The sequence below is a fragment of the Citrus clementina genome, unplaced genomic scaffold, assembly GCF_000493195.1.
Source record: "Citrus clementina cultivar Clemenules unplaced genomic scaffold, Citrus_clementina_v1.0 scaffold_3, whole genome shotgun sequence".
Lineage (NCBI taxonomy): Eukaryota > Viridiplantae > Streptophyta > Magnoliopsida > Sapindales > Rutaceae > Citrus > Citrus x clementina.
Genome location: NW_006262339.1, coordinates 35,819,186 through 35,846,384, shown reverse-complemented (window position 1 = coordinate 35,846,384; position 27,199 = coordinate 35,819,186). Strand labels below are relative to the sequence as shown.

The following is a 27,199-nucleotide window of genomic DNA, read 5'->3' as shown; positions in this document are numbered from 1 at the left end:
CCTCAGAGGAATGTAGAATTTATATGGCAGATCTGATACAGATCAGTCTGCAAGCATGCTTTGAAAAGAAAAGTGCTTTGAAAATAAATTGCTGGAATTTAAATGTGCATAAAATTAAATTGCAGAAAAGTAAATGCTTTAAAGTAAATTGCGAAAATTTAAATTACATTAAGCTTTAAAAATTTAAAGAACTGGATTTAAACATACATCTTTGCTTTCTGGCTTTACAAATTTTCAAATCTTTCCAGAAGGGAAGATTGAAAGACGGGAAGATTGAAGGTAAAGAACTAGTCTGATCACCCAAAGCTCTTGTGATAGAACTATTGTGTAAGCAGAAAACTTCTTTGGAACCCTTCGGAGAGAGAGAGATTTTAGAGAGAAGGAAGAGAAGAAGAGAGAGAAGCTTTGAAGAGAGAAATGAAAAAACCTGAGGAGTCTAAGTCTTCCTCTCGGTTTATATACAAAATCTTTAAACTGTTCACTGTAGCGGGACTTTAAGTGCACAGTAACATCTGGAATTCTGCACTGTTCACTGTAGCGGGTTTTTAAGTGCACAGTAACAAATGGATCATAAATTCAATATCAAAATCAAAAACACTTAAAATAGCTTGCCAACGTGCAAAAATTTGTTTTGATGCAATGTTTTGAACATCTTTTTCTTCTGGTATCAGAGCCAAGGGGAGGAAAGTGTTTTATCGTTTAAAGTTTCCTTGTTTTAAAGCCTTGTGTTTAATTTTGAAGTTTTGTTTTGTGGTGAATTTTTACTGGTAGTAAGTCCCGTTATAGGATAAGTTTTCCGCTGAGGGCTGTAAACCCATACCTGTAGCCATTTTGACCAAACCAAAGATTAACCATACGGTTTTAACCATGGATCCTATACACTGTAGAACATCATCCTTTTCTAGCTCTTCTTCCGGGAAGACTAGTGATTCAAAGCATGTTGTGAGTTCAGAGGAATTCTTTATTGAGAACTTTGATAAAGCAATTGATTGTTGGGAACTTCCAAAAATTTCTAAAGAAAAGATTTACAAAACAAAAAAGCTTGATTTTTTAAAGAATGATTATATTATAAAGACTGAAGAACGTGACATAACTCTTTCAAAACCTTTTGAAACAATTCACTTGTTTTCTGAGCATTCTTTAAAGAAATTAAAAGAAAAGAATTTTAATTATATTCACATCGGCCTTATTCAAGTAGGAATAAAACCCTTAACCAAAGAAGGCTTGGATACTTCTATCCTTGCTATCCTAAGAGATGGGCGATTCATCTCTTTTGATGATTCTTTGCTAAGCAGCATCGAATCTAGTTTTTGTAAAGGTCCCATATCTTTTGATTGTTATCCAAATATAACAATTTCCCTTAAAGACAAAAATATTTTGAAAAGCATGATTTTACAAATCAAAACTCATAATTATAATATGATTGAGGGATCTATCCCAGTTGCCTTAATTTTTAAAATCTCATATAAGGCAATGATCACTGCATTTAGTACGCAACATAAATTCCAGTCAAAAAGAGATGAGACTCTTCTCTTGCAGACTGATTTGTCTAGAGCCAACACAGTTATTCCAAAACCTATTCAATGGAAAGATGTCCATCTTCCAGAAGAATGGATTCTTGAAGGAGCCGCTCCACCAGCGATTCCAAAACAACTTGAGCCAAATACAGAGTTACAAAACGTAACTCAGTATTCAGATGGTAAAGTCAAACTATCGTTCAGAAGATCCACCTCATCCAGATTTTCTGATAAAGCATCGTGCTCAAGTATTCCTTCATTAGAAAGGAAATTCACAAAAGTCCCTTCTGTTATAAATCTTCCTTTTCAAAGTCAACCTAGGTTTTCTACTTCAGATATTCCTAGTACCTCCATCCGATCAGTTGATTATACCACTAGTGTTCCTCATCCGATCTACACTAGTAATCAACATATTCAAAGTCAGGAAGAGAAGGAACCTTCTCCTCCAACATCTCCTACGTTTTCTGCTGTTACAGAAAATGTCATTAGTGTCATTGAAAAAGAATTTGAATTAGATAAAACTCTTCTGCATAATGATTTTTATTCTGATTTAAACAAAGAAAAAAGACTTTGGTTTTTCAAACACTTTTTAAACCAAAGAAAAGAAATCCAACAATCATATTATGAATTTGTGAATCTTCATAAAGTTCATATATTATTTTTTGATTGGTTCGAGATATATTCCTCTAATAACAACATCTCTTACCCCTTCAAAGAGTCAAATCCTATTACTATTAGGAAAAAGACCACTGAGTGGAAACTCTCCGAAAGTAATAGAACAGTCGATTATGAGCATCCACCCCTCCGGAGCGTAACCGTTGACCACGGCGAACCTCCTGTAGAAATCAGAGTTTCACCTTACAAAATCCCCAAACCAAATGATACTGATAGTAATTTAAGTAGTATTATTCAACATAATAATTTCTGTAATACTAACTTAAATACTATAGGAAAACAGTTGACTAGAATAGAAAACCAATTCCAACAGTCAACCATATCTGTTTCTCCTAGTCAAAAGCCCATTCCTTCAAAACCAGATTCTGATAAAAAGCTTAAGGAACCTATTTTCAAACCTTTTCAGGTTTCGAAAACTAGCCAAAAGCTTGTTCAAGAATCAAAATCAGATTTTGCTAAAGCCATTAGAGAACAACTAGATAGGATAGAAGCTGCTTCTTCCTCATCTAGCAAAGCCCAGATAGCTCCTGATACTCCTCAATCTAGCAAAATTGGAGTATTAGAAAAAGATGACCAAACTTCTATAGCCTCTTCGGATGTTGAAGCCTTCCAAGAGGAATCCACTCCTAAAGCAAACAAAATCCATTGGGAATTAGCCCTTCCCACTGTCAAGACTCCACCTGATCTAGCAATAGATAATAGGCCAAGTGCATTAAATCAATCTCGATATAATGCATCTTCAGTCTATGAGTGGAATATCGATGGCATGTCTGAGTATAATATCCTAGGATTGTTGCAACAAATGACAATGGCAGCCAATGCCTATAAAACCCAAGCAGGAACTTCTGATCGTGCCATATCGGAAATCCTCATTGCCGGTTTTACTGGTCAATTGAAAGGTTGGTGGGATCATCTTCTCACTAATCGGCAACAACTAGACATCCTAAATTCTATCCAGACCGATGAGAATGGAGCTCCTATTCTTGATGAGTTCAACAATCCAATCCAGGATGCTGTTGCAACTCTCATTTTGACCATTTCCCTCCATTTCATTGGAGACCCTTCTCACCTCCGTGATAAAAACGCTGAGCTACTACATAACTTGAGATGTAGGAAACTTAGTGAATTCCAAAGCTACAAAACCTCCTTTTTCACCAGATTATTTCTAAGAGATGATGCAAATCATACTACTTGGAAAGAAAAATTTCTTGCTGGATTACCTACCCTTTTGGGTGAAAAGGTAAGAAATTCTATCAAAGCCCTTTATGACAACCGTATTCCGTATGATGAGCTCACCTATGGTGAACTTGTCAGTTTTGTCAACAAAGAAGGTTTAAAGATTTGTCAAGATTTGAAATTACAGAAACGACTTAAGTGGGAGCTTAAGAAGTCTAAACAAGAATTAGGCGGTTTCTGTAAACAATTCAATTATGACCCCTTTAAAACTTCTATTTCCAAAGATTGTAATGGTGAGTGTTCTTCTAAACCTCGCAGGAAACATTACAAATCTAAACACTTTAGAAAACCTTTTCGTGATTTTAGGAAACTTCCTTATAAGAAACCTTCGAGGCCTTATAAGAGACAAAGTTTCTCTAAAAAGAAAGAACTTAAAGCCAAACCTATAACCCCATTCAATTTCAAAGATGCTACATGTTTCAAATGTGGCATGAAAGGTCATACTGCAAAATTTTGCAGAATGAACAAAAGACTTCATGAACTTGACCTCGATGAAGACATTCTTTCCAAATTAGCTCCCCTCCTTGTTGAATTTTCTGATTCTGAATCTTCTATGTCGGGAGATAATGATCCTTACCAAGTTGATGAGCTTTTTGACTCAGATGACTCTGCATCTAGCAGTAGTGAATCTGAATCCGATTCATTTTTAAAGAAAATCAATGTTTTGACCAAAGACCAAGAAACTTTTCTTGAACTTGTAAAGCATATTTCTGATCCAAATCTTCAAAAAGAATATCTTGATAAACTTTTGAAAACTTTGGATTTTAACAAAGCCGAGACTTCTAAAGTCTCAATTGTTAAAAAAAATTCTTATGATCTTACTCAGATTTTGGACAAAAAGAAAACAAAAAAGTCAACACCCACTATCCAAGATCTTCAAAACGAAATCAAGCAGATTAAGCTTGAAATCAAGGATTTAAAAGAAAAACAAAAAAATGATTCTGATACTATTCAACTCCTTTTACAAAAACAATTACAGGATAATTCAGACAATGAATCTAATCCTGATGATGATGGTGATGATATTAAAGTAGAAAATATTGAGTCAGTACCCAATGATTTTCTGTTTGTTTTAAAACAAATCACCACAAGAAAGTATTTGATTAAAGTCACTCTCATCTTTTCTGATGATTTTGCCATGGACGCCATTGCCCGTTTTGATACTGGCGCCGATTTAAATTGCATTAGAGAAGATATTGTCCCCAAAAGATTTCATGAGACAAAAGAAAAACTTTCTGCCGCTAATAACTCGAAATTGAATGTTAGCTCCAAAGTTGAAGCCTCGATTTATAATAATCAAATTGAATTTAAAACTTCTTTTGTCCTTACAAATGATATTCATCATGCTATCATTTTAGGCACTCCTTTTATAAATCTCATAACTCCTTATGCTGTCAACTATGATGGTATATATTTCAAAGCAAAATCTAAAGAACTGGTTTTCCCATTTATTGAAAAACCAAAAACTAGGAATCTAAACATTGTTAAAGCTTGTTCTGTTTATCAGCACAAAATCAATGCCATTCTTAAATCCAAACAAGATGATTTGTTTTTTTTTAAAAAGGATTTAAACTTCCAAAGAATTGAGAGTCAATTACAAAATAATTTTATTCAAAGAAAAATTTCCGATTTTAAAAACCTTATTGAAAAAGAAATATGTGCCGATTTACCTTCTGCTTTTTGGAATCGAAAACAGCATTTAGTAGATTTGCCTTATGAAAGTTCTTTCGATGAAAAACAAATACCCACCAGAGCACGTCCAATCCAAATGAACATGGATTTGGAGCAACATTGCAAAAAAGAAATCAATGATTTGGAGTCAAAGGGACTCATTGTCAAGTCAAGGTCCCCATGGTCTTGCGCCGCTTTTTATGTAAATAAAAATTCTGAAATTGAAAGAGGTGTACCTAGACTTGTGATAAATTATAAGCCCTTAAATAAAGCCTTAAAATGGATTAGGTACCCCATACCTAATAAAAAGGATTTGCTCCAAAAATTGTGTTCTGCTCTTATTTTTTCAAAATTTGACATGAAGTCTGGTTTTTGGCAAATACAAATCCATCCTAAAGATCGTTATAAAACAGCTTTTACTGTTCCCTTTGGACAATACGAATGGACAGTAATGCCTTTTGGTTTAAAAAATGCACCCTCAGAATTTCAAAGAATCATGAATGATATTTATAATCCCTATTCTGAGTTTTGCATTGTTTACATAGATGATGTGTTGATTTTTTCTCAAAGTATTGATCAACATTTCAAACATCTAAAGACTTTTCATCTTGTTACTAAAAAAGCTGGATTAGCCCTTTCTAGTTCAAAGATTTCTTTATTCCAAACAAAAGTCCGATTTTTAGGACATCATATTTCTAAAGGAACCATCACTCCTATAGAAAGGTCACTTTTGTTTGCGGATAAATTCCCGGACAAGATTTTGGACAAAACCCAATTACAAAGATTCCTTGGTAGTTTAAATTATGTTCTTGATTTCTGCCCTAACATCAATAGGATGTCTAAACCTTTGCATGATAGGTTAAAAAAGAATCCTGTTGCATGGACAGAAGAACATACCAAAGTGGTTAGATTAATAAAGCAATCTGTAAAAAATATTCCTTGTTTATTTCTTGCAAATCCTGCTTTACCTAAAATTGTTGAAACTGATGCATCTGACATAGGTTATGGAGGAATATTAAAACAAAGGGATAATGATAAAGAACAAATAGTTCAATATGTTTCTGCTCATTGGAATGACTGCCAGAAAAACTATTCTACTATCAAAAAAGAAATCCTTTCCATTGTTTTATGCATTACAAAATTTCAAAGTGATTTATTAAATCAAAAATTTTTACTTAGAATTGACTGCAAAGCTGCAAAACATGTTTTAGAAAAAGATGTTCAAAACATTGCATCAAAACAAATTTTTGCACGTTGGCAAGCTATTTTAAGTGTTTTTGATTTTGATATTGAATTTATTAAAGGTGACAAAAATTCTGTTCCTGATTTTCTAACTCGGGAATTTCTTCAAAACAGATAATGCCGCCAAAGAAGAATAAAGGTAAAGCAGTTCTCAAAGACACTGGTTCCCAAGAACCTTCCAAAGAACCCCAGTCAACCCCTTCTAAAGAAAAATTACTTTCTTCTGCCATGCCCATTAAATCTTGGATTGAAATGGTTGAAGAACATGGAGCCCAATACAAATCTATTTCTTCTGATGACCAAGTAAAGAAATGGATGAGTTCCATTACAAAATCACCTGAGCTCATGCTCGCCCTCCAAAACCTTTCTCAAAGCCAAATTTCTCCCCAAAAAGAAATTGAAATTACAAAACCCTCTTCCCAAAATGTTGTTGTCTCTGCTGAAAGCTCATCCTCCCAAATTGTGCTTTCTCAGCCAACACCTTCAAAGAAAACCTCCGATTGGTTTGATAAAACCCATTTTCAAAACATTCTTTCTCTAGAAGATGGATTTTACCATTCTGATCCTTTTCAAAGCATTTCAAAGTTTTTCCCCAAAGGCTGGTTTTTCAAACCATGGGATTTGACAAAACCCCAGTCTTATTATCAAAGCATTTTGGAAATAACTGAATCAGTTAAATTCAAACATTTCTTTCTTGACAAAGCCCATCCAGAACCGGCTTATTCCACGGCCACAATCCTCAAAGTATTGAGCCCAAATCAGTGGGGTGACCTACTCCACAATTTTAAAACCTTCCCTCTAAATTTTGAAACCCGTTTACCACATTGTCGGACTTTTTCCTACTGGGATTACCAACAAGCATGGTATAACACCTTTTTTATCCAAAACCCTAAAAAATCCCATTCTTGGTTATTCTTCTTCAACACAAAGATAACCGTTCAAAGCCTTCCAAATTGGTTTCAGCATTGGTGGAATCATTTTGGCCCAATTCCACAAATCTTGTCACCAAACGCTACAAATTGCCTAAACCTCTTCAAAGCCCATTATTTACCCTCTGTCTCAGAAAAAAGATTTCCCCCCTTTCTTTGCTTTTGTGCAAATTTCTTCCTTCCTTGGGTTTGTTCGTGGAACCTACGTTTCCACAACCAAGATTCCCAAGTCATCCTTCAAAGAACCTTTAAAGTCAAATGGTGGTCAAAATTTGATGAACAGTCCAAATTGACTGTCAACATGATCAAAGATTGGCTCTCCTCTAAAAACCTCCTACAACCAACCCTGGAAGCCTCTAAAGCCCAACAGACCTTCCTAACCCAAAAATCCAAAGCCCAGTCTCTTTTGGCAAGCGCCAAAACGGAAGATGAGTATTTCAAAGCCATGGAACAGCTCCTCGCCTCTCGATCAAAGTCCTCAGCTGCAGGTTCCTCTGAAGATGAAGATGAAGATGTTGATGATGATGAAGAGCCTTTCATTTCTCTTGGAGACGATAATGAAGATGACTGTTTCGGCATTTTCTCTCCGATAAAGCATTGTAAATAATTATTTGATTATTTACTTAAAAAAAAAAAAAAAAAAAAAAAAAAAAAAGAAAAGAAGTTTTTTCGGGTGGTCCCCTGGACACAAGTGAGAGCGCACATGTCTCTTCACCCGTATTGTACGTATTTCTGTACAAAGTATCTACTATTCAAAGTTACGATCCATTTATTACTGTGCACTTAAAAACCCGCTACAGTGAACAGTGCAGAGTTCCAGATGTTACTGTGCACTTAAAGTCCCGCTACAGTGAACAGTTTAAAGATTTTGTATATAAACCGAGAGGAAGACTTAGACTCCTCAGGTTTTTCATTTCTCTCTTCAAAGCTTCTCTCTCTTCTTCTCTTCCTTCTCTCTAAAACCTCTCTCTCTCTCCGAAGGGTTCCAAAGAAGTTTTCTGCTTACACAATAGTTCTATCACAAGAGCTTTGGGTGATCAGACTAGTTCTTTACCTTCAATCTTCCCGTCTTTCAATCTTCCCTTCTGGAAAGATTTGAAAATTTGTAAAGCCAGAAAGCAAAGATGTATGTTTAAATCCAGTTCTTTAAATTTTTAAAGTTTAATGTAATTTAAATTTTCGCAATTTACTTTAAAGCATTTACTTTTCTGCAATTTAATTTTATGCACATTTAAATTCCAGCAATTTATTTTCAAAGCACTTTTCTTTTCAAAGCATGCTTGCAGACTGATCTGTATCAGATCTGCCATATAAATTCTACATTCCTCTGAGGCAAAGAGACCGGATCTCGATCCTCAGTTGTAAATCTTCTCTTCTCCCTCCATTCCTTCAGAGCACCATTTCCGGGATCCGGATCTGGTACTGTGTATGTACCCAAACCTTTAAAAGAACCTAATCTAAATCTGATAATAGCCCAATAAAAAGAATCAACCACGTTTAAAGCAACTTAACTTTATTTGGTAAACTAAAACTGATTTGGTATATCGGCTGGAAACCCGAACGTGCGGGCTATTGATCTGTTCTAAGTCAGATCTGGGTCCAAAGGCTTCACTCTGTGTAGCATCGATCTGGTTTAACAACGCCACGTATTAATTAGTTATTAAAATTGACTAACCGCGTTCAAATTTGTTTGAACATTGTATGATCCAAAGAATTCCATAATCAAAGCTGGTAATTTATTATTTTATAAAATTTGGAAAAGCCGATCCATTAATTGGTTTATTTAAAGTTTTTAATATTGAGATCTAACGAAAGCACATCCATCCTTCGATCCTATTTCCTTCTGGTATCAAAGAAAAATTACTTTCTTCTGCCATGCCCATTAAATCTTGGATTGAAATGGTTGAAGAACATGGAGCCCAATACAAATCTATTTCTTCTGATGACCAAGTAAAGCAATGGATGAGTTCCATTACAAAATCACCTGAGCTCATGCTCGCCCTCAAAAACCTTTCTCAAAGCCAAATTTCTCCCCAAAAAGAAATTGAAATTACAAAACCCTCTTCCCAAAATGTTGTTGTCTCTGCTGAAAGCTCATCCTCCCAAATTGTGCTTTCTCAGCCAACACCTTCAAAGAAAACCTCCGATTGGTTTGATAAAACCCATTTTCAAAACATTCTTTCTCTAGAAGATGGATTTTACCATTCTGATCCTTTTCAAAGCATTTCAAAGTTTTTCCCCAAAGGTTGGTTTTTCAAACCATGGGATTTGACAAAACCCCAGTCTTATATATATATATATATATATATGTATGTATGTATGTATGTATGTATATGTATATATTGTAGTTTTCTGGTCATGAATTTTAAAGTGCAAAAAAGTTTTAAAACCGCACGGCTTTAAAGGTTTACAATTTAAGCCTTTAAAACCTTGCGGTTTTAAAGGTTTCCCGCACTTTCCCACATTTTAAAATTCCGAACTGGAACATTTCTATATATGTGTGTGTGTGTGTGTGTGTGTGTGTGTGTGTGTGTGTGTATAATACCATATATTGTAATAATAAGTTTGTACAAAATTTATATTTAAGCATCCCAACCTAAGAAACTCTTTGTGTATTTATATAGATATGTGTATTATATCCTAGGAATATTACTTTAAAAAAAAAATCATGTTAACTAAGACTAAACAAGCTCTATGTCTACTCACAACCGACTATTGGCTTATGTGACATTTGGTTTTTTATCTGAAATCTGAATAGATCTGAATAAGTCTGAATTCTGAATAAATCTGAATGTCTGAATCTGAATAATATTTTTATTTTTTTGTTTGAATCTCAGAAAATAAGTATTAAGTTGTTTTTTTTCAACTTATAAAACTAAAAATATGTACTTTTACATTTGTATCCTTATTAAATTTGAATGTCAAATAAATAATATATTAAATACCACAATATTTTAATATTTATAAATAAAACTAATTATGAGATTATTATGTGGGGTAAATGTCTATGGGTGAGTTTTGAGATAGATATGAAAAATAAATTATAAAGCAGGGATATTTTTGACATTAGCAAGTAATTGACTTAATTCAGGTTTCTTCATTAAGTAAAAAGCCAAAAAAAATGGTTTATTTTATTAAGTAAAAATTATCTAAAAAGTCTCATTAAGTTATAAAAATAAACACTTCTAATTAACTTAATTAATTAAGTTAAGTCACTTTAAGTCATTAAGTTAAAAAATAAACGTCACCTTATTGTGTCAATTTTTTGTGCTCTTTTTATTAAACAAAAATATGATGTCATTAGCTTGATTGAAACCCTAGGTAGGGATGGCATTGGGTACTACCACTGTACATTTTTCATTACTAAATTTGCACCCACAAAAAAATTAAATAACCAAATTCACCTGTAACTGCACCAGATTTTTTGCAAGTTTTCTCATTTAAAATCAAATATTAAAAAAATACTATTAATAACACATAAAAACTTAAATTATGTAATTGAAACTATAATTTATTACAATAGCCTACAAAATCCACATAAAATATTCAATTTTAGATTTTATCAATGCAAATAAGAAATTAAAATTTCAACATTAAACAAATATCATAAATATATTAATTTAACACAAAATATTTCTATTGTAGGGAAATCGTCGTCTCAAATACTAATGCCTTGCTCCATCTTTTAATCAGAGAAATCGTCATCTCAAATACTAGTGCCTTCCTGTATCTTTTAATCAATATATAAGTATTGTTGATAATATTACAAGTAAATTTTGTGTAACTACCATTAACAATTAATTAAACAAATGAAAATACAACTTTAATAAGCAATTATTAGGTTCAACGCATTAAAGTAAAACAAAGAAAATCAATAAAATTAAATTAAATATTAGTAACATTAAATTTAAAAATTATAAAATTTCTACTTATTAAAAGCTTATATATATACAGTATAATTGTTTTAACTTACATATATTTCTGATTAAATTTTTTTATTTAATTTTATATTAAAATTAAAAATAGAAATAATTAAAATAAAAAATACCGGTTTGTGAATATCTGTGCGAGTATATAGCGAATTTGTTTTACAATATTACACTTAGCTGTAATCCACAAAACTACTCAAAAGAACGAATTTTAACGGACGAAATTATAGATTCGAGAGCAATTTTATTATCCCTACACTCAAGCATCCACAAAAGAGAGTTGGGAGGCAAAGAAATTGAAAAGAGTTTGAAAACTTAGCCATAAAAGTGTGTGTCCTGAGAGGAGTCAAGCTGTGTGCGGGACAAGAAATGACAACACTCAACTAGTCCACCCTCTTCCTGCCAATCACATGCTTAATGCTCAGGGCCACCGACCAAGCTAGCCAAAAGCTCAAAAACAAACTAAAATTAAAACCAAAAAGAAAAGTTAAAAAACCAAAAATGTGACAAATTACAAATGTTGTGAGGCAAAGGCAATTAAAGTTACCTTAAATTGTAGTGTTTTTATGAGAAAAAGGACCGTGGTGTGACATTTCAATTCAAAACATGTGAAAGTGTGTCATAACAAACCTCCAATTATCAGTTGTCTCAGCTTAGCTGTCTTCTTTTTCCATTTTGACTGCAAAATCTAGGCATATTGTGGCACTCTCTTCGACGTCTCACGACAGTACCCCAAATTGAAGTATAAAGCATATTAAATGATGATTTTTTTTTTTTTTGAAAAACAAGATTAAGATGTTTGAAATTCAGAATCAATGCTCAAACATTTGGAGTGGGACAGCAGCCAAGCAAAAGCAAAATTTAATTTATCAATAGGAGAGAAAGCTAGCATAACTGTTTGTTAAAAGGGCACATAATTAACACTTGAAAAAGTTGACAAAATAAAACAATTGAAAGGAAAAGACGGGATTAGAGAATTTGAGTACATCTATCAATGGGACATCCCAACAACCCATCATGTTTGCGGAGCTGGGAGCAAGAGCCTCACCTCATAAATTTCCATGATCTCAATTACCACCATACAGACCCTAATATTTGTGAATTTTGGTATCTTAGTCCCACCAAAGGACATTTCAGAAAAAAATAAAATAAAAAGTCTCACCAAATTAAAGGGGCCCCTCCAATAAAAGCTCAAGATTCCTCAACGTCAAACACAAAAAAAAAGTTAAAATAAACTTACACATTTATATCATTAATTGGGATCCGACTACGGTGTAACTGCGGTATCATGTTATAGTTACATTCAGTCGTTGGATGTATTTAGATGGATAAGATCTATTGACATCTAACGATTGAATACAACTGTGGTACGATACCACAGTTGCATCACAGGCTTCCCCCACTAATTGATAATGACTACAAATCTGTGATTCTATGGAAGGGTGTAGTGACCATGGCTGAGTTTTTGTGACCCACTCTGAAGACCTAGTTTGAGGAAATGAACTAACGGATAAGTTAAGGGTCAATTTGATGTTGAACTAAGGGACCTATTGGGACCTAATTAGGCCAGTTATAGTGGACTGTACAGCACTATGGGGGAGACATGTGAAATCTGAAGTTGGGGTCCCAACTCCCAAGAGGTGTATAGTTTCATTTTGTGTCATTAATGAATTATTGATTTTGCAATCACCACCAACTATTTGATGTTACGCAGTCTTGATGAATGAAAGAAAATTGCAGTGTTATAAATGGTTCCGTATTTATTAATTAATCATCTTCAATTCTTCAGTACATGGAAGATTAATTAAGTGGACTAATTAAATCAATTTATTAAACTTATATTAATACTGTCGAAGGGCTTACAGACCATTGACAATGAAGTTGAGGGTACAAAAGTTAAGAGTAACAGTTTTAAGCTTGGGCTTTACATACTTTTTTTAATTAGGAACAAAAATTTTAGTTGTAACTACGATGAATTCGAAAAAAATTCTAGATTGTTATCATATGTAGATTTCTAATAGTAATATTAATATTTAGAGTGGTAACGACTTTTCCACAGAGAAATAAGTTCAAATCGTTCTGGAGATTAATTGTTATCAATACAAATAATATTTGTGTGTATGTGATAGTTATCGTCTCTATTAGAATCTTAATGGAGTAAAACTACTATTAGTAGTTTGTTAATGACTAATATATAAAATCACATTGTAAATGACTCTTAACAGAAAATTACAGACCTAATAAGATTATTTTTTTAAGTTAAGATTCTAACGGATATTGCTAGTGATGCCATAAAGTTATTAAATAATAATGGGAAATTATCACCGGTATACCCTTAAATGTCACCGTTATCAAACATACTACAATACTTTTCACTTATATCACTCGTATACCCTAAGTTGACAAAAGAGTTCTGGCGTCCACCTTTCCGTTTACTACCGTTAAGAACTTAACAAAATTTGAGCAAAATGACTATTTTACCCTTTAAACTCAAAATGAGGTAAATGGGATGACATGTCATTTTTATCAAAATATATCATATGACATGTCGTTTTTTACTAGATAAATGGGATGACATGTCGTTTTTAAGAAAAAGACTAAATTACTCTTGTGATGTCAGCGCTCGTAAACGGCAGTTAACGGATCGGTGGACGGCAGAAGTGTTTTGTCAACTTAGGGTATACGAGTGATACACTTAAAAAGTGTTGTAACACGTTTGATACTGGTGTCATTTAAGGGTATATGACTGATAATTTCCCAATAATAATTATAATGATGTCAGACTAATAAAATTTTGAATACTATAGCTCAAGAGCTGCATCTTTTATACGGAAGATTCAGGATAGTAATTTTGTAAGTATTATTAGCTCTCACCATTATAATTTTGAAGATGAATTATGGTAAATTTATTTGGATTGTGCCATAATAAAATAGAATTAAGGCAATCTTAATAAATTTTTAATTGTAAATTCTAAACATAAGTAGACTCTTAATTTTAAACATCAATATTCAAAAAAATTATACCAAAAAACTGACACATTTATTTGTGATGAAGCAACATTAGTTAGGATATAAATTTTGTATTCTAACTTTATAATCATTGTAATATTGAGAGATAAGAGGAGAAAATCTATTGAGAACTTAGATATATTTTAACAAGAGTAGGTAAATGAAAACCCTAGATAAATCAATTAACCCAACTATTAATCCTGAAATCAGTATTCACCGATTATTGTTCATCCAATACTATTCTAAGTCATTGTTCATACGATATTGTTTATATGAGTTACTGTTTATAAATACTATTTTGCACTATTCATTCACCTTCAATATATTATATAGGCTAAAAATGGTAACTAAGTATAAAGAGAATTTTTATATGGTTTGGATCACAATCTAAATCCATGAGATCACGCCCAGACTATAAGCAATTCATCAAATAAAGAAAAAGATTACAACCTAATAGATTCTTACATAATTTCATATTTCCTCTTACTCTTGCCGCCACCTTGTTAAATCTAACTTAGTCAATCTTTCTTAGCTAGTACTACTTGTCTTCAATTGTATCTGTTGCTTTACTTGAGATCTCCTCAACATAACAAACAACCTCTTTATCTCGAAGAGACCAAAGTAAATATAGAGAATGTCTAATTAAAGATTTCATATGAAGACTTGATGAAGAAGACTAAATCATCATAGAAACATGGAACATCGTATGTGACCAAATAGAGTTTTTTTTTTTTTTTTTGTTCTCTGCATTGGCTACTTCTCTGATATAAAATACAATATGCGTGTCTTCTTCACCATCTTTAATGTGTGAAATACTTTCTTTTATATAGGTATAGTAATTCAACCAATGTAGTATTTCAACCAAACCTTAAAAAAGGGGTACTAGGATATACGTTTTTTAAGAGTCCAATATTCCATAAATACTTGATATACTTATCAATGTAGTTGTCATCTTTATTTAGAACTCTTTGATATGTAGTCCTATTTACACACCAATTTGCTTCTTTATGCCTCTAAAAATATTCTCTAATATTCCACATAATCTAATCTAATTAATTCTCAAGAATAGAAAAATCCTTAATAAAAGGAAACAAATCCCTATTAAAATAAATAAACAAATTACAATATCATTGACACACAATGTATTAATAATAAAAGCCCTAACAAGACATATATGATATATAGTCTTTTTTTCCCTTTTTAAACACATTAAAATTTCAATTTATAAAATCAAATACTAATTACTCAAAAAACAATAACATATATAGAAATACAGGATTGGTGAAGTTATTGTATCTTTATTAATAAAAGTTAATGCGATAGAAATACTTTTATAAAATTTTATTGTTGTGACAAACCCCTCTGGTATGGAACTAATGTGGTTGATGCGTTTTCAAATTTGAGTTCCTCACCGTTAGTTGGATTATGTCTCTTGTACACATGCTCATGCTTATGCAGAGCATTCTACCATAAGTACCATTTTTTATAAAAGAATTTCATCATCATACTCCAGCAATATAAATAAGTTCATATTTATTTCCAACAGCACTAAGAGACTATGCCTTCAGTACATTTGTATTATGGTTCTTTCAAGAGCAAAGTTTATTATGTTCCCCTAATTAAGTTTCTTTTTTATTTAATTAATAAAATTTTCATCAATGAGCCTTTGGTCCAATGGGAGAAGCCTTGCAATTACAATGTTGAGTGCAAGGGTTCGAGCCTCCATAAGAGCTTTATGGGGATTAATTTCAGTACTTCCTCAATTATCAACATAATTGAGTAGAAACAGTCTCTCACTTACGAAATGTGAGTGTAGTAGACACTCCTTGAATATTGGAGAGTGTTTAAAATATATGGGCAAATACTTCAGTGTGTCAATGAATGGCGGTGGTCATAGTTATATAATATGAATATTGGAGAGTGTTTAAAATATATGGTCAAGTACTTCAGTGTGTCAATGAATGCCGATGATCCTAGTTATATAGTATGATTGCAAATATTAATTGTAATGTCTGATACATAATTAAGTGGAAACAGTCTCTCCCTTACGAAATGTGAGTGGAGTAGGCACCCTTTGAATATTGGAGATGGTTTAAAATATATGGGCAAGTATTTCAGTGTATCAACGAATGACGGTGGTCATAGTTATATAGTATGATTGTAAATATTAATTATAATGTCTGATACATAATTGAGTGAAGACAGCCTCTCCCTTACGAAATATGAGTGGAGTAGGCACCCCTTGAATATTAGAGAGGGTTTAAAATATATGAACAAGTATTTCAGTGTGTCAATGAATGGTGGTAGTCATAGTTATATAGTATGATTATAAATATTAATTATAATGTCTGATATAATATCAATAATATTTCTATATGATAGACTTAAAAAAATTTAATAAAATTTTACTCATTTGGTGGAGGTTCACTTTAAAAAAAAAAAAGAGATGTCTTTATAAAGAATATGTCATATTCTCGATTTAAACTATATATTATATTGGTTTACTTCTTTCATAGCCTCATCTTTTAATTGATTTGAGTCATTTAATTGGTAAACTTTTTGCAAAGATCGATAGATTATAGCATGAAATCCTCTAGATTATAACGTCTAATATGGAAGAAAACTACAAAAAAAAAAAAAAAATTGCCAATAGAAAAATTGTCACCGGTCGACAGAAAACGAGACGATCATGCGGAGTAACATGATCACGCTTGTGTTCATAGTCCATCAATATTAATTAAGCACATTCACGCGTGATGGGACGTCAGAAATTAAGCGTGGTGGAATATAGCAACAAGTGGAATCTGCTTTAACAAGAGAGTAGTACAACGTCAACGTCACAAATGAACGCAAGTGACGATAAGTGTTGGACCAAACGGTCTAAGACCAGCAGACACTGTCATGTTAATCTTAGATACCATAATCTTACTACTTTACACACACAACTTTGATTTTTAATTTCAATTTTTATTTATTATCTCTGTTCTGGTCCGTGCTCTCTCTCTCTCTGGGCTCTGGCTCTCTCCCTCTCTGTGCTGTTTCTATTATTCATCACGTGACCTCTCCGCCCTCTCCCCTCTTCTGAAGAGACCTTACTCAACTCTGTCTTGTGAGGTGTGTCTCTCCCTGAGCTATCTCATTGAGGTGTCCTGTCACTGTTTAACTCTTTGAAAGTGAACTAACGGTGGAAAGAGGCAAAAGGGTATCTGTTATCTGTTTGCTCTCTTTGCACTTTCAGTGAGTGCTGCTACTCAAAGTCTTGTAGTTCTTTTCTGTGAAAAAAGGTCATTGATATAGTGAGAGAAAGTGATAGATACAGTCTTTCTAGAGAGAGAGCGTGTGTGTATAAGAAATGCAACAGCACCTGATGCAGATGCAGCCCATGATGGCAGCTTATTATCCCAACAACGTCACTACTGACCACATTCAACAGGTTCTCTCTTCTTCTCTCTGTCTCTTTCTTTTTCATTAGTAGCCACACACCTTCGCACTTTATCATTTAATTTCTTCTGTCAAAGTTTTTAAATCTTTATCTTAAGTTTTGATGCTAACTGATCTTATACTAATTAGTGTTTAATGTTTCTGCTCAATCTTTTGGTGTCTGTATTAATTGATGGGTGGGTTAGTTTTTTGAAGCTTTTTAATGAAATATTGATGGGTATATTTTGTGAATGTGTATCTTTTATTTTGACGTTCCATTGTCAATTCGTCATCCTTATAAAGTGGAGCTTTTGTTTTGGCCCATCATGTGTTGGAGTTGGAGGCAGAGATTTGCTTGCTGGCTTTGGTGTTTCTGTTTTGCTTTTTGTGTATGACTGTATTCTTTAATTCCTGTTTGTTTTTATTTATACAAACAGGTCTAATATATTAAATATCTAATGTATCTCATTTTTCACTTGTCAAGTCGTCTCTAGCTACCGTCTTGTAGAGAGATTGTTTTCTTTAGATAGAAAATGAAAAATTATTGGTGCACTTTGGAAAATGAGTTCTTAATCATTTGCTTATGTTTTTAATTTGTAGATTAATATATTGTTGTTGGTTTATTTTTAGCACTGCAATGAAGAACAAAAAACTTAGGGCAAGGCATCGTATGATTGACATTACTTTAGTTGATTTTATCCTCATTGTGGGGCAGAAAATGAAGTTTGGATTGCTCGAGTGCACACCTGACTTGTTCATAAATCTAGCTGAGCTTATTTTGATTCAGATGAAACCAATGGATGAATGTATTAGTTGGTGTGAGAAACTTTAAACTTCCATTTACCTTTTGGTATCCTTGATATGTCTATGGCAAAACTTCTATCCATGATACTCTTTTCTTTATGCATTACCTTTTGGTATCCTTTATGTGTTTATGGATCATTCGCAACATGCCCATAAAACATTTAGATATAAGTTGGTACCTTGTCATGGTTTCTGTCTACCTTTTTCATTTTTTTCCCCTTCCTTATTAGTGGTGCTTTTTAAAATGTTTCCTTTTGATATAGTCTCTGCATGCTATTGTGGTCCTCTTTCATTGTCTTTGCTGGTGGTCCTCAATCAATGTCTTTGTAATATATATGTTGATGTCTTTGTCTTAATATCTGTTACTTTTGCTCCAATCATGAAATACACTAGATTTTGGTTGAGTATTTGAATAGCAATCTCATTGAAGATGATCTGAGTACTTGTTTACAAATTTTTACTGGCTTAAAATTTGGAAGAAATTGTATGGCACTGATTCCTGTGCTCGTGTAATGTTGAGTTTCTAGTCTACATGTACTAGGCTACCTCCAAGGCTTTGCATTTCTTTAACTATATAACACTGTTTAATATTGTTTTGACTATATGTTGAAGATGCTTTGAAATCTTTTCAGCGAATGCAAATAAGACATTGTCCATAATGTGAGATAATGGAAATGAGACTTGTTCTTGAACTGGAAATGGATACTGGTAGGGAAGTGAAATTTAGGAGGATGGGCATGGCTGTTTTGTAGCAAAGTGACTAGTTGGTCGTTCCCTTTCCTGATTTTTTTGATAATAATGGTACTGCCGAAGAAGAGTAGTTTTGTTGGATTTTTCATGTTGTAGTTTACCTTTTTCTTGGTTCATTGAGGGCCTATCATATATCCATACAAAGATAAACAATGAGGAATAGTATTTCAAAAAAGATTGGTTTCAAACTGCTTAAGAAGTTACCTTTTTATACTTTTTAACAGGTTTTCATTCTTTCAGTTCCTTTTACCGAACAGTGGTTTCATTTATTATGCATGGACTACTCCAACAGCAAAGGATTATTTCTTTACCTTTTATATTGGATATTTGTTTTTTACTGAGTTATTTAGCCAACTACTCTACTGATATTAGTCTTCTGTGGCTTCACATCTGTGCATGCAGTATCTAGATGAGAACAAATCATTGATTTTGAAGATTGTTGAGAGCCAGAATTCAGGGAAACTGAGCGAGTGTGCAGAGTGAGTGACGCTTTTTTTTTCCATTAAATAAATAATTTGTAGCTTTGCAATTGTTTTGTTCCCTTTGCTTGCAATATACACACCCGTATGCAGTCACTTGATTTTCTAATAACCCAGGGTCCTGGATCATTGTTTCTTTCTCATTTGATTTGAAATTTATAAATGTTATCCTGCCATGAGTCTTGAGAAGTCTTGCAGTCTAGTGTTTGTCAAAGTGTTTTTTTGGGGTAAAATAATATGTCAGTGATTTTCTGAGTCTTAATGCTGGGTTGAACTATGGCCATGTTGTCTCATGAAAGTAAAATGATGGTTAGAAAACCAAGTTTCTTTAAGTTTCATGTATTTTTGGCTAAGATAGAAAAGCCTACTTGTGTGGCTTGATGATAATGGGAAAATGCTGGTTTTTACCTTAAAAGAAATCAAATGGTTTATTTAGTGACTAGCTTCTCATTCTATTTTTACACTACCTTTACTGATAAACATGGGAACTATCAAATGCTAAGTAATACTCTGGAATTCATTTAAGCATTCTAACAAAAGTAGAAGGTAGTGCGAGAATAAATACTATGTGGTTAAAAGCTACCTGATTGTACTTTGACATACTGTTGTGTCTGAATTGTTGGAAGGCTCTTAATTCATTTTACTTTCTGGCAGGAACCAGGCAAGATTGCAGCGGAATCTCATGTACCTGGCTGCTATTGCTGATGCTCAACCCCAACCACCTAGCGTTCATGCCCAGGTACTATCCCTGTTCTTTTGCGGTGCAACTTGTTCAGCTATTGAAGGCTGTTCAATATGAAAACTTTTAAGGAAGTGCATTTTGTTATTTTTGCGTGGACTCCTTACCCTAAACCCTAACCATCTAAACCAGCAACACTTATGTTTGTGAAAAAATTCTGCGCTACATTTTTTCTCCACTTATTCAATTCTCTGTTGAATAAGATGATATTTATAACTGTTTTGTTGATTGAATGCTATCTAATATTTGATTCTTCTAGTTGTTCTGATTATATTCTTGGTAATTTGTAACGGACAACTCTGAAATTTTTGTTTAACTTGCTTGCTTTTATACTATCATACTCTTTTCCAAAATCTTTTAGTGATGTCTTTGGACTAATTAATAATTTAGGTACGCTAATGTTTCTAAAAAATTCTCTTAATTTGAATGTGTTTTAAGTTGCGGATCCCCTGAATTTTAGTCATGATTCTGCAGTTCTCTTCTGGTGGCATTATGCAGCCAGGAGCTCACTATATGCAACACCAGCAATCTCAGCCAATGACACCACAGTCACTTATGGCTGCACGCTCATCCATGGTGTACTCTCAACAGCAATTTTCAGTGCTTCAGCAACAGCAAGCCTTGCATGGTCAGCTTGGCATGAGCTCTGGTGGTAGCTCAGGACTTCACATGCTGCAAAGTGAGGGTAGTACTGCAGGAGGTAGTGGTTCACTTGGGGGTGGGGGATTCCCTGATTTTGGCCGTGGCTCATCTGGTGAAGGCTTGCACTCAAGGGGAATGGGGAGCAAGCATGATATAGGCAGTTCTGGATCTGCTGAAGGACGAGGAGGGAGCTCAGGAAGCCAAGATGGAGGCGAAACTCTCTACTTGAAAGGGGCTGATGATGGAAATTAAGTGTTATGAGTGTTGAATCTAATGGATCTCTTAAACATCTAAAGCTTTAGGAGATTTTTAAGTTAGATGAATTATGAAGTTAAAGTATAAACACTATGTTATCGGATGCTAATCAAATTGAGGGCCTGCCCTCAAAACTTCGGCTTTCTTTGTTTTTAAGTAGTGGGACTACGTATGCATCTTGTGGTAATGTATCATGTAAATTTGTAGGTTAATTTTAATGTGGCTTGATCTGTCACTTATTTTATCCCGGTCTTTCATATTGGTGCAAAAATTTTTGTTATATGCTCACATCATGCTTAGAGCAGCTTCCATCAAAGACTGATCTTAGGCTTTGGCCTTTTGTAATGGAAGCAAGAGGCTCAAGGATGGAGTCTCCAGTAAATTATACTTGCCTCGGCTTGAATGCGGTGTGTGGTAGCCTAAAATAAAGAAAACAAAAGACCTTTATCGCAGTTCGTAGTAATTTCCTGATTCTGTGAAACATTTCAATTCTTTATGATTGAATCATCTAGAACTTACCTAGATCAAAGAAGTTGAGCATGTAACTAAGCTACGCCAAAACAATAGTCCAAAAAGGTCACGTTTTGTACAAATCACATCAAGCAAACAAAATCTATCATAGAAGTCAATCTTTACGGCTCGTTGGTCCAGCCATTAATTCTCAAATTAAATTCACAAATATTGATATGGTGTCAGAGCTATAATGCGAACGCCAGCTCTTCACAAACACTTGCACACAAGATATTTTAAAAGTTTGGTTTTTGGTTTGGCCATCACGTGAGGAAGCAAGGAATTAAAAGGATTGATAAGGATTGTTTTAATATGGCAAGCATGTGCAAGGCAATAAGAATAAATAAACAATTTTAAAAAAGTAGCTTTGTGGTGCGAACTGCCCAAGTTGCTAGTTCGAGTGTCCACAATTTCAGACCAAAAGCCTAAAACAAGGCAAGAGTACTAGATTGACTCAATTCTAGATTTTTCTACCAAACTCTAGCACATCTCAAGTTTGTATATATATAGAATTCTCTACACATCTCTAACACATGTAAATATCTAGATATCTAGGCAAGTTGGTAGAATTCTCTAGAAATCTAGAGCTAGGCAAGCTTCCCCTATAAATAGAGCATGGCAGTTGACATTTGGACATCAAGCTTAGAGCAAGCAACTCAAACACTCTCGTAAGCTCTCTTGTAATCTCTCTTGCGAGTAATACAATTTTCCTCATTCGGCTCAATTGCTTTCTTCTCTCTAACTCTTTCGAAAACCTTTAGCCTTAGCTAGTCGAGAAGCTCAAAGGTTTACTTGGTAACTTTTGGCAAGAGTTGTTTAAGTGCCGCACGGGTTTGTTGCGAAAAACACTCATCCCGTGATAAGTGGTATTAGAGCTAAGGTTTGCACCTACACAAGTTAGCTCACGAGCAATGACCAACCCTCCTAACCCATCATAAGAGGGTGTTGTTGGTGTGGATGTTCCACCAGAACTATCCTGCGGTCGCGAAGAAGGACGCGCTCAAGGCAAGTCCCGCGGCAAGGCCAAGACCCCATCTGTTGATGCCTTAGAGCCTTGCATGGCTATGCTCGAAACGACTATGACCGCCGCTCAAGACACCCTTGAAAGGTTGGAGGAAATGGTGGATGGTCTCGAGGGAGAGTATGCCGACTTCACTGTCACAACAAAGGCCTGTTGAGTGTTAGAAAATACATATTTATAAAGGAGAAAACCGTCATTTTACATTTCAAGTCTTACTAACAACCCTTACTTTTATGTATTTAACCTTCTTGTGATTTAATTACATGTGTTTTATTTTTATTAAGTATTTTATGTATTTTAGGGGCATTATAGTCATTTCACAATAAACGAGAAATCAGATGGCAAAACGGACATCACTTTTGAACTCAGGACGGTCGAAAACCTTAGGAGGAGCATAAAAGGAAAAATGGCACAGTTCACATGTACGGTACTATTCACGTGTACGGTACTGTATACGTTACTGTTCACGACACTGTTCACATAGACGGACCGATGATGTGGCATTGACTGATGAGGTGTCACGATCCTGTTGGACTAAAATTCTTATATACTGTTGATGGTGACGTGGCAGCATATCAGTGGACGAAAAATCTCGCATACGGTGCATGCATCACACAGGATTATTTTCAACCAAACCGCGTTACTGTTCATCCGGGTCAAACCGCGTTATTGTTCAAAGTCGGGTCAAACCGTGTTACTGTTCATCCGCGTGATCAAACCGTAGACTGTTGACTGATGACGTGGCGCAATCCTGAGCGTCCAAACTGTTTTTAATTCGATGGTCATGATTTACTCCATGTATCTATAAAAAGGGGGCCTCTCCCCCCTAATTTGATATCTCTGAATCCATTTTTGGACTCCATTTTCTGTAATTCCCTCTCCATCTTGTATTTTCTTTGTATTTTAATAAATTCCCATTTTGCCCCTAGTTTAATTATGAGTGGCTAATTTTCTTTCAAGCTTGGGTTGAAGGTGAAGTCTCAACATGTGTCATGGGCTTTATTTGGTAAATTTATTTCTCTTCCCCTCTAGTTTTTGTGGATGTTTTGACTTCTCGTCGACAAGTAATACTAATCTTGTCTAGTACCGCCTTGGTTTCACCGGCCCTCTAGTACAAGGTTATTATTATTTGACACGATAAGCCCTTAGCACCATATTGATTAGAGCGTGGTTCATGAGGTGTGGATTCCCCCCTCATGATTTAATTGACATTAATACGGATTATTTAGCCCATGATGCATGTTGATACGGATCCAGATACCCAAGTACGTCATTTTAATAGAATTCTCTTCAATTTATTCTCGCCATTTCAATTCCAATTTTAGAATTTATTCTCGCCATTTTAATTTAATTATTAGCATATTCTAAATCATTTCCACCATAAATCCAACTACCCATTTACAAAATTAATTCTATATATAATTAAAATCCACCTCCTCGTGGGATCGACACTCGTCACCATTAGTCTATACTACAACAGATTCGTGCGCTTGCGAGTACATTAAAATTTGCACAACAAGTTTTTGGCGCCGTTGCCGGGGAGGTAAGTAATTTTAATTCATAGAATTAATTTTTGTGAATAATTTCTTTTAATTGTTTTCTTCTAATTTTTTTTATTAAAAAAAAAAAAAGAAAAAAGAGTGAATTTACATTTTGAACTAAGAATTTTATTTTCTCTCTTCTTTAAAATTCTGTAACTTAATTTTGAATTTATTTTTCTTTGTAATTTTTTTTATCTTATTAATTTATTTTTATTTAATTTATTTCACGTATTTGTTTTTGTGTATTTTTATAGTAAGGTTGTAATAGCGCAATAAGGTTAGTATCGTAATTTCTCCCTCTTCTTTATTTTTATTTGTTTTGTTCTCATCTTTATTTTTTTTTATTTTTTTTGCATGCATGGTCGTAGGTCATTATTACTTAATCTTGAACCTATAGACCTTGAACTAGAAAAAACACTTCGCACGCACAAGAACGTTAAAAATAAAATGGATTTACAAGCACCACAGGAGAGGCCATTTAAGGACTATTTTAGTCCCTTAGCTAATTTGAGCACATCATGCATAAGATACCCAAATGTAGCAGCTAGGAGTTTTGAATTAAAACCCAGTGTGCTAAATTGTCTCCCAACATTTTATGGCCTAGAAAATGAGGACCCATATAATCATCTGAATGATTTTCATGCAATTTGTCAAACTTTTAAATATGAAAATTTTTCAGACGATGATGTTAAACTCAGATTATTCCCATTTTCTTTAAAGGATAGTGCTCGTTCATGATTAAATACTTTACCTGCTAATAGCATTTCATCATGGGAACAAATGGTAACAAAATTTTTGAATAAATATTTCCCAGTGCATAAAACCAACGCTATTCGCAGGAAAATCTCGGAGTTTACCCAGAGAGAGGACGAGCAGTTTTTTGAAACATGGGAGCGATTCAATGGGCTACTCTTGAAGTGTCCACATCATGGGTACGAAAAATGGCACCAATGCCAATACTTTTTGGAGGGATTATTGCTGAATGTGCAAGAATAGCTAATGGCAACAAGTGGAGGAGAGCTAATGTCAAAAAGTGCATCAGAGATTTGGGAATTCTTCCAGCGACAAGCGGATAATTCCCAACAACGGAGTCGATCACTCAGGAATACGAGAAGAATTAAGGGAGTAAATGAGGTTCACATTGGCGAGTCAAGTTCAGAAATTAAAGAAGTCAAAGCGATAATTGAAGGTCTCTCTCGACAAATAGCATCGTTATCGACTGCTAAATCAACAGAGCCACATGACCATGACTCATACTCAGATCAAGCCAATGCCATAGGTATAATGAGAAAGCCATCAAACTACAACCCATACTCCAACACATATAACCCTGGATGGAGAGACCACCCCAATTTTTCATGGTCTCAAGGATTCCAACAGAATGGACCAACAGCTCCAGCTCCACCAATGCAACAAATTCCTCAAGCCTCTCAGCCCCCATTTAAACCATTCAATCAGAATCAGAACTACTCTCAACCCAGACCATGGGAGGATGCATTCCAGAATTTCAAGAATGTTACTCACTCCACGATTGAGCAACAGAACCGCACCATTGATGGACTACGAAATGAATTGAGAGCGGGCTTCAACTCACAAGCCCAATCAATTTCAAGCCTCGAGAAGATGGTGGGACAACTTGCATCTTCAGTTCAAACCTTGGCAATGACTGTTGAGAAAGGCAAATTTTCAAGTCAACCAGTGCCTAATCCTAAAGGAGTACATGAAGCAAGTACCAGTTCACCACAGCAGCATGGAGAGGTCAAAGTAGTAATGACCTTGCGAAAAGGAAAGGAAGTCGACAACAAAGTGGAGATGCCGGCGACAAAAGAAAATCAAATTGTACCTGTGAATGTTGAGGACTCACCACCGGAAGAAAAAGAAGAAACCAACCCACGAGAATATGTTCCTAAAGTTCCATTTCCTCAGAGGTTAACCAAAGGCAAAAAGGGAAAATCCACAGGTGAGATTCTCGAAATCTTCAAACAGGTAAGTGGTAACATCCCTTTACTTGATGCTATTAAACAAGTTCCATCTTATGCCAAGTTTCTTAAAGACCTTTGTACTAAAAAGAGAAATATGCATGTGCAAAAGAAGACATTTTTAACAGAAAACGTTAGTTCTATACTCCAACATAAAATTCCTTTAAAATGCAAAGACCCAGGCTCCCCCACTATTTCATGTAGCATAGGGAACCACACAATTGAGAATGCTTTGTTGGATTTAGGAGCTAGTGTAAATTTGTTGCCTTATTCTGTATTTGTGAAACTTGGACTTGGAGAATTACACCCAACTCCAGTGGTGTTACAGCTTGCAGATCGGTCCACGAAAATAACTCGTGGTATTGTGGAGGACGTGCTTATCCAGGTAGACAAGTTTTATTTTCCTGTTGATTTCATTGTAATTGACACTCAACCAATACAGGATTCAAGGAAGTACATCCCCATTATTCTAGGCCGACCTTTCTTGGTAACTGCGGATGCTCACATTCAATGCAGGACTGGAAATATGCAGTTGTCCTTCGGCAACATGACTATGGAGCTGAACATCTTCAACATTGCCAAACAACCTCACAATGCAGATGATGGAATTGTTGATGTGGATTTAATTGAAAGAATAGTTGATAACACTTTTCTTTCAAACCTTAGTGATGATCATTTACAAACATGTTTAACTCACTTTGGTTTTGATTTTGATATTGACAGATCGGTCGATGAGGTCAATGCCCTACTTGACTCAGCACCATCCATGGACACTAATAAATGGAAGTCAAGAGTTGAACAACTAGCACCATCAGAGAAGAAACTCATCCCATCATCAGAATCACCACCGA

The 27,199-nt window shown here is 34.3% G+C and overlaps 1 protein-coding gene and 1 non-coding gene across 3 annotated transcripts; one reads left to right on the top strand and one right to left on the bottom strand.

The window, feature by feature from the left end:
• Positions 1 to 17,093: 17,093 nt before the first annotated feature.
• Positions 17,094 to 21,552, top strand: LOC18049678 (GRF1-interacting factor 1). 2 transcript variants are annotated; one of them, XM_006442696.2, is made up of 4 exons: positions 17,094 to 17,641; positions 19,585 to 19,661; positions 20,316 to 20,400; positions 20,899 to 21,552. In XM_006442696.2, exons 1-4 carry the CDS (start codon positions 17,561 to 17,563, stop codon positions 21,292 to 21,294), a joined length of 639 nt encoding a protein of 212 aa, XP_006442759.1. In that variant the 5' UTR covers positions 17,094 to 17,560; the 3' UTR covers positions 21,295 to 21,552. The 2 variants fall into 2 exon arrangements, with proteins under 2 accessions (XP_006442759.1, XP_006442758.1); XM_006442695.2 differs by having other exon boundaries at positions 17,099 to 17,641; positions 20,875 to 21,552.
• A 3,648-nt stretch (positions 21,553 to 25,200) lies between these two features.
• LOC112100485 lies at positions 25,201 to 25,304 on the bottom strand. Its single transcript, XR_002906854.1, has one exon. It is a non-coding gene; the product is annotated as a small nucleolar RNA R71 (small nucleolar RNA).
• Between the last annotated feature and the right edge of the window lie 1,895 nt (positions 25,305 to 27,199).

Excerpts from the sequence above, each read along its gene's own strand:
- LOC18049678 (XM_006442695.2), top strand. The coding sequence starts at position 17,561 with ATGCAACAGCACCTGATGCAGATGCAGCCCATGATGGCAGCTTATTAT. Across the intron at positions 17,642-19,584 it reads CTACTGACCACATTCAACAG|TATCTAGATGAGAACAAATC; the intron begins GTTCTCTCTTCT and ends CTGTGCATGCAG. Across the intron at positions 19,662-20,315 it reads AAACTGAGCGAGTGTGCAGA|GAACCAGGCAAGATTGCAGC; the intron begins GTGAGTGACGCT and ends ACTTTCTGGCAG.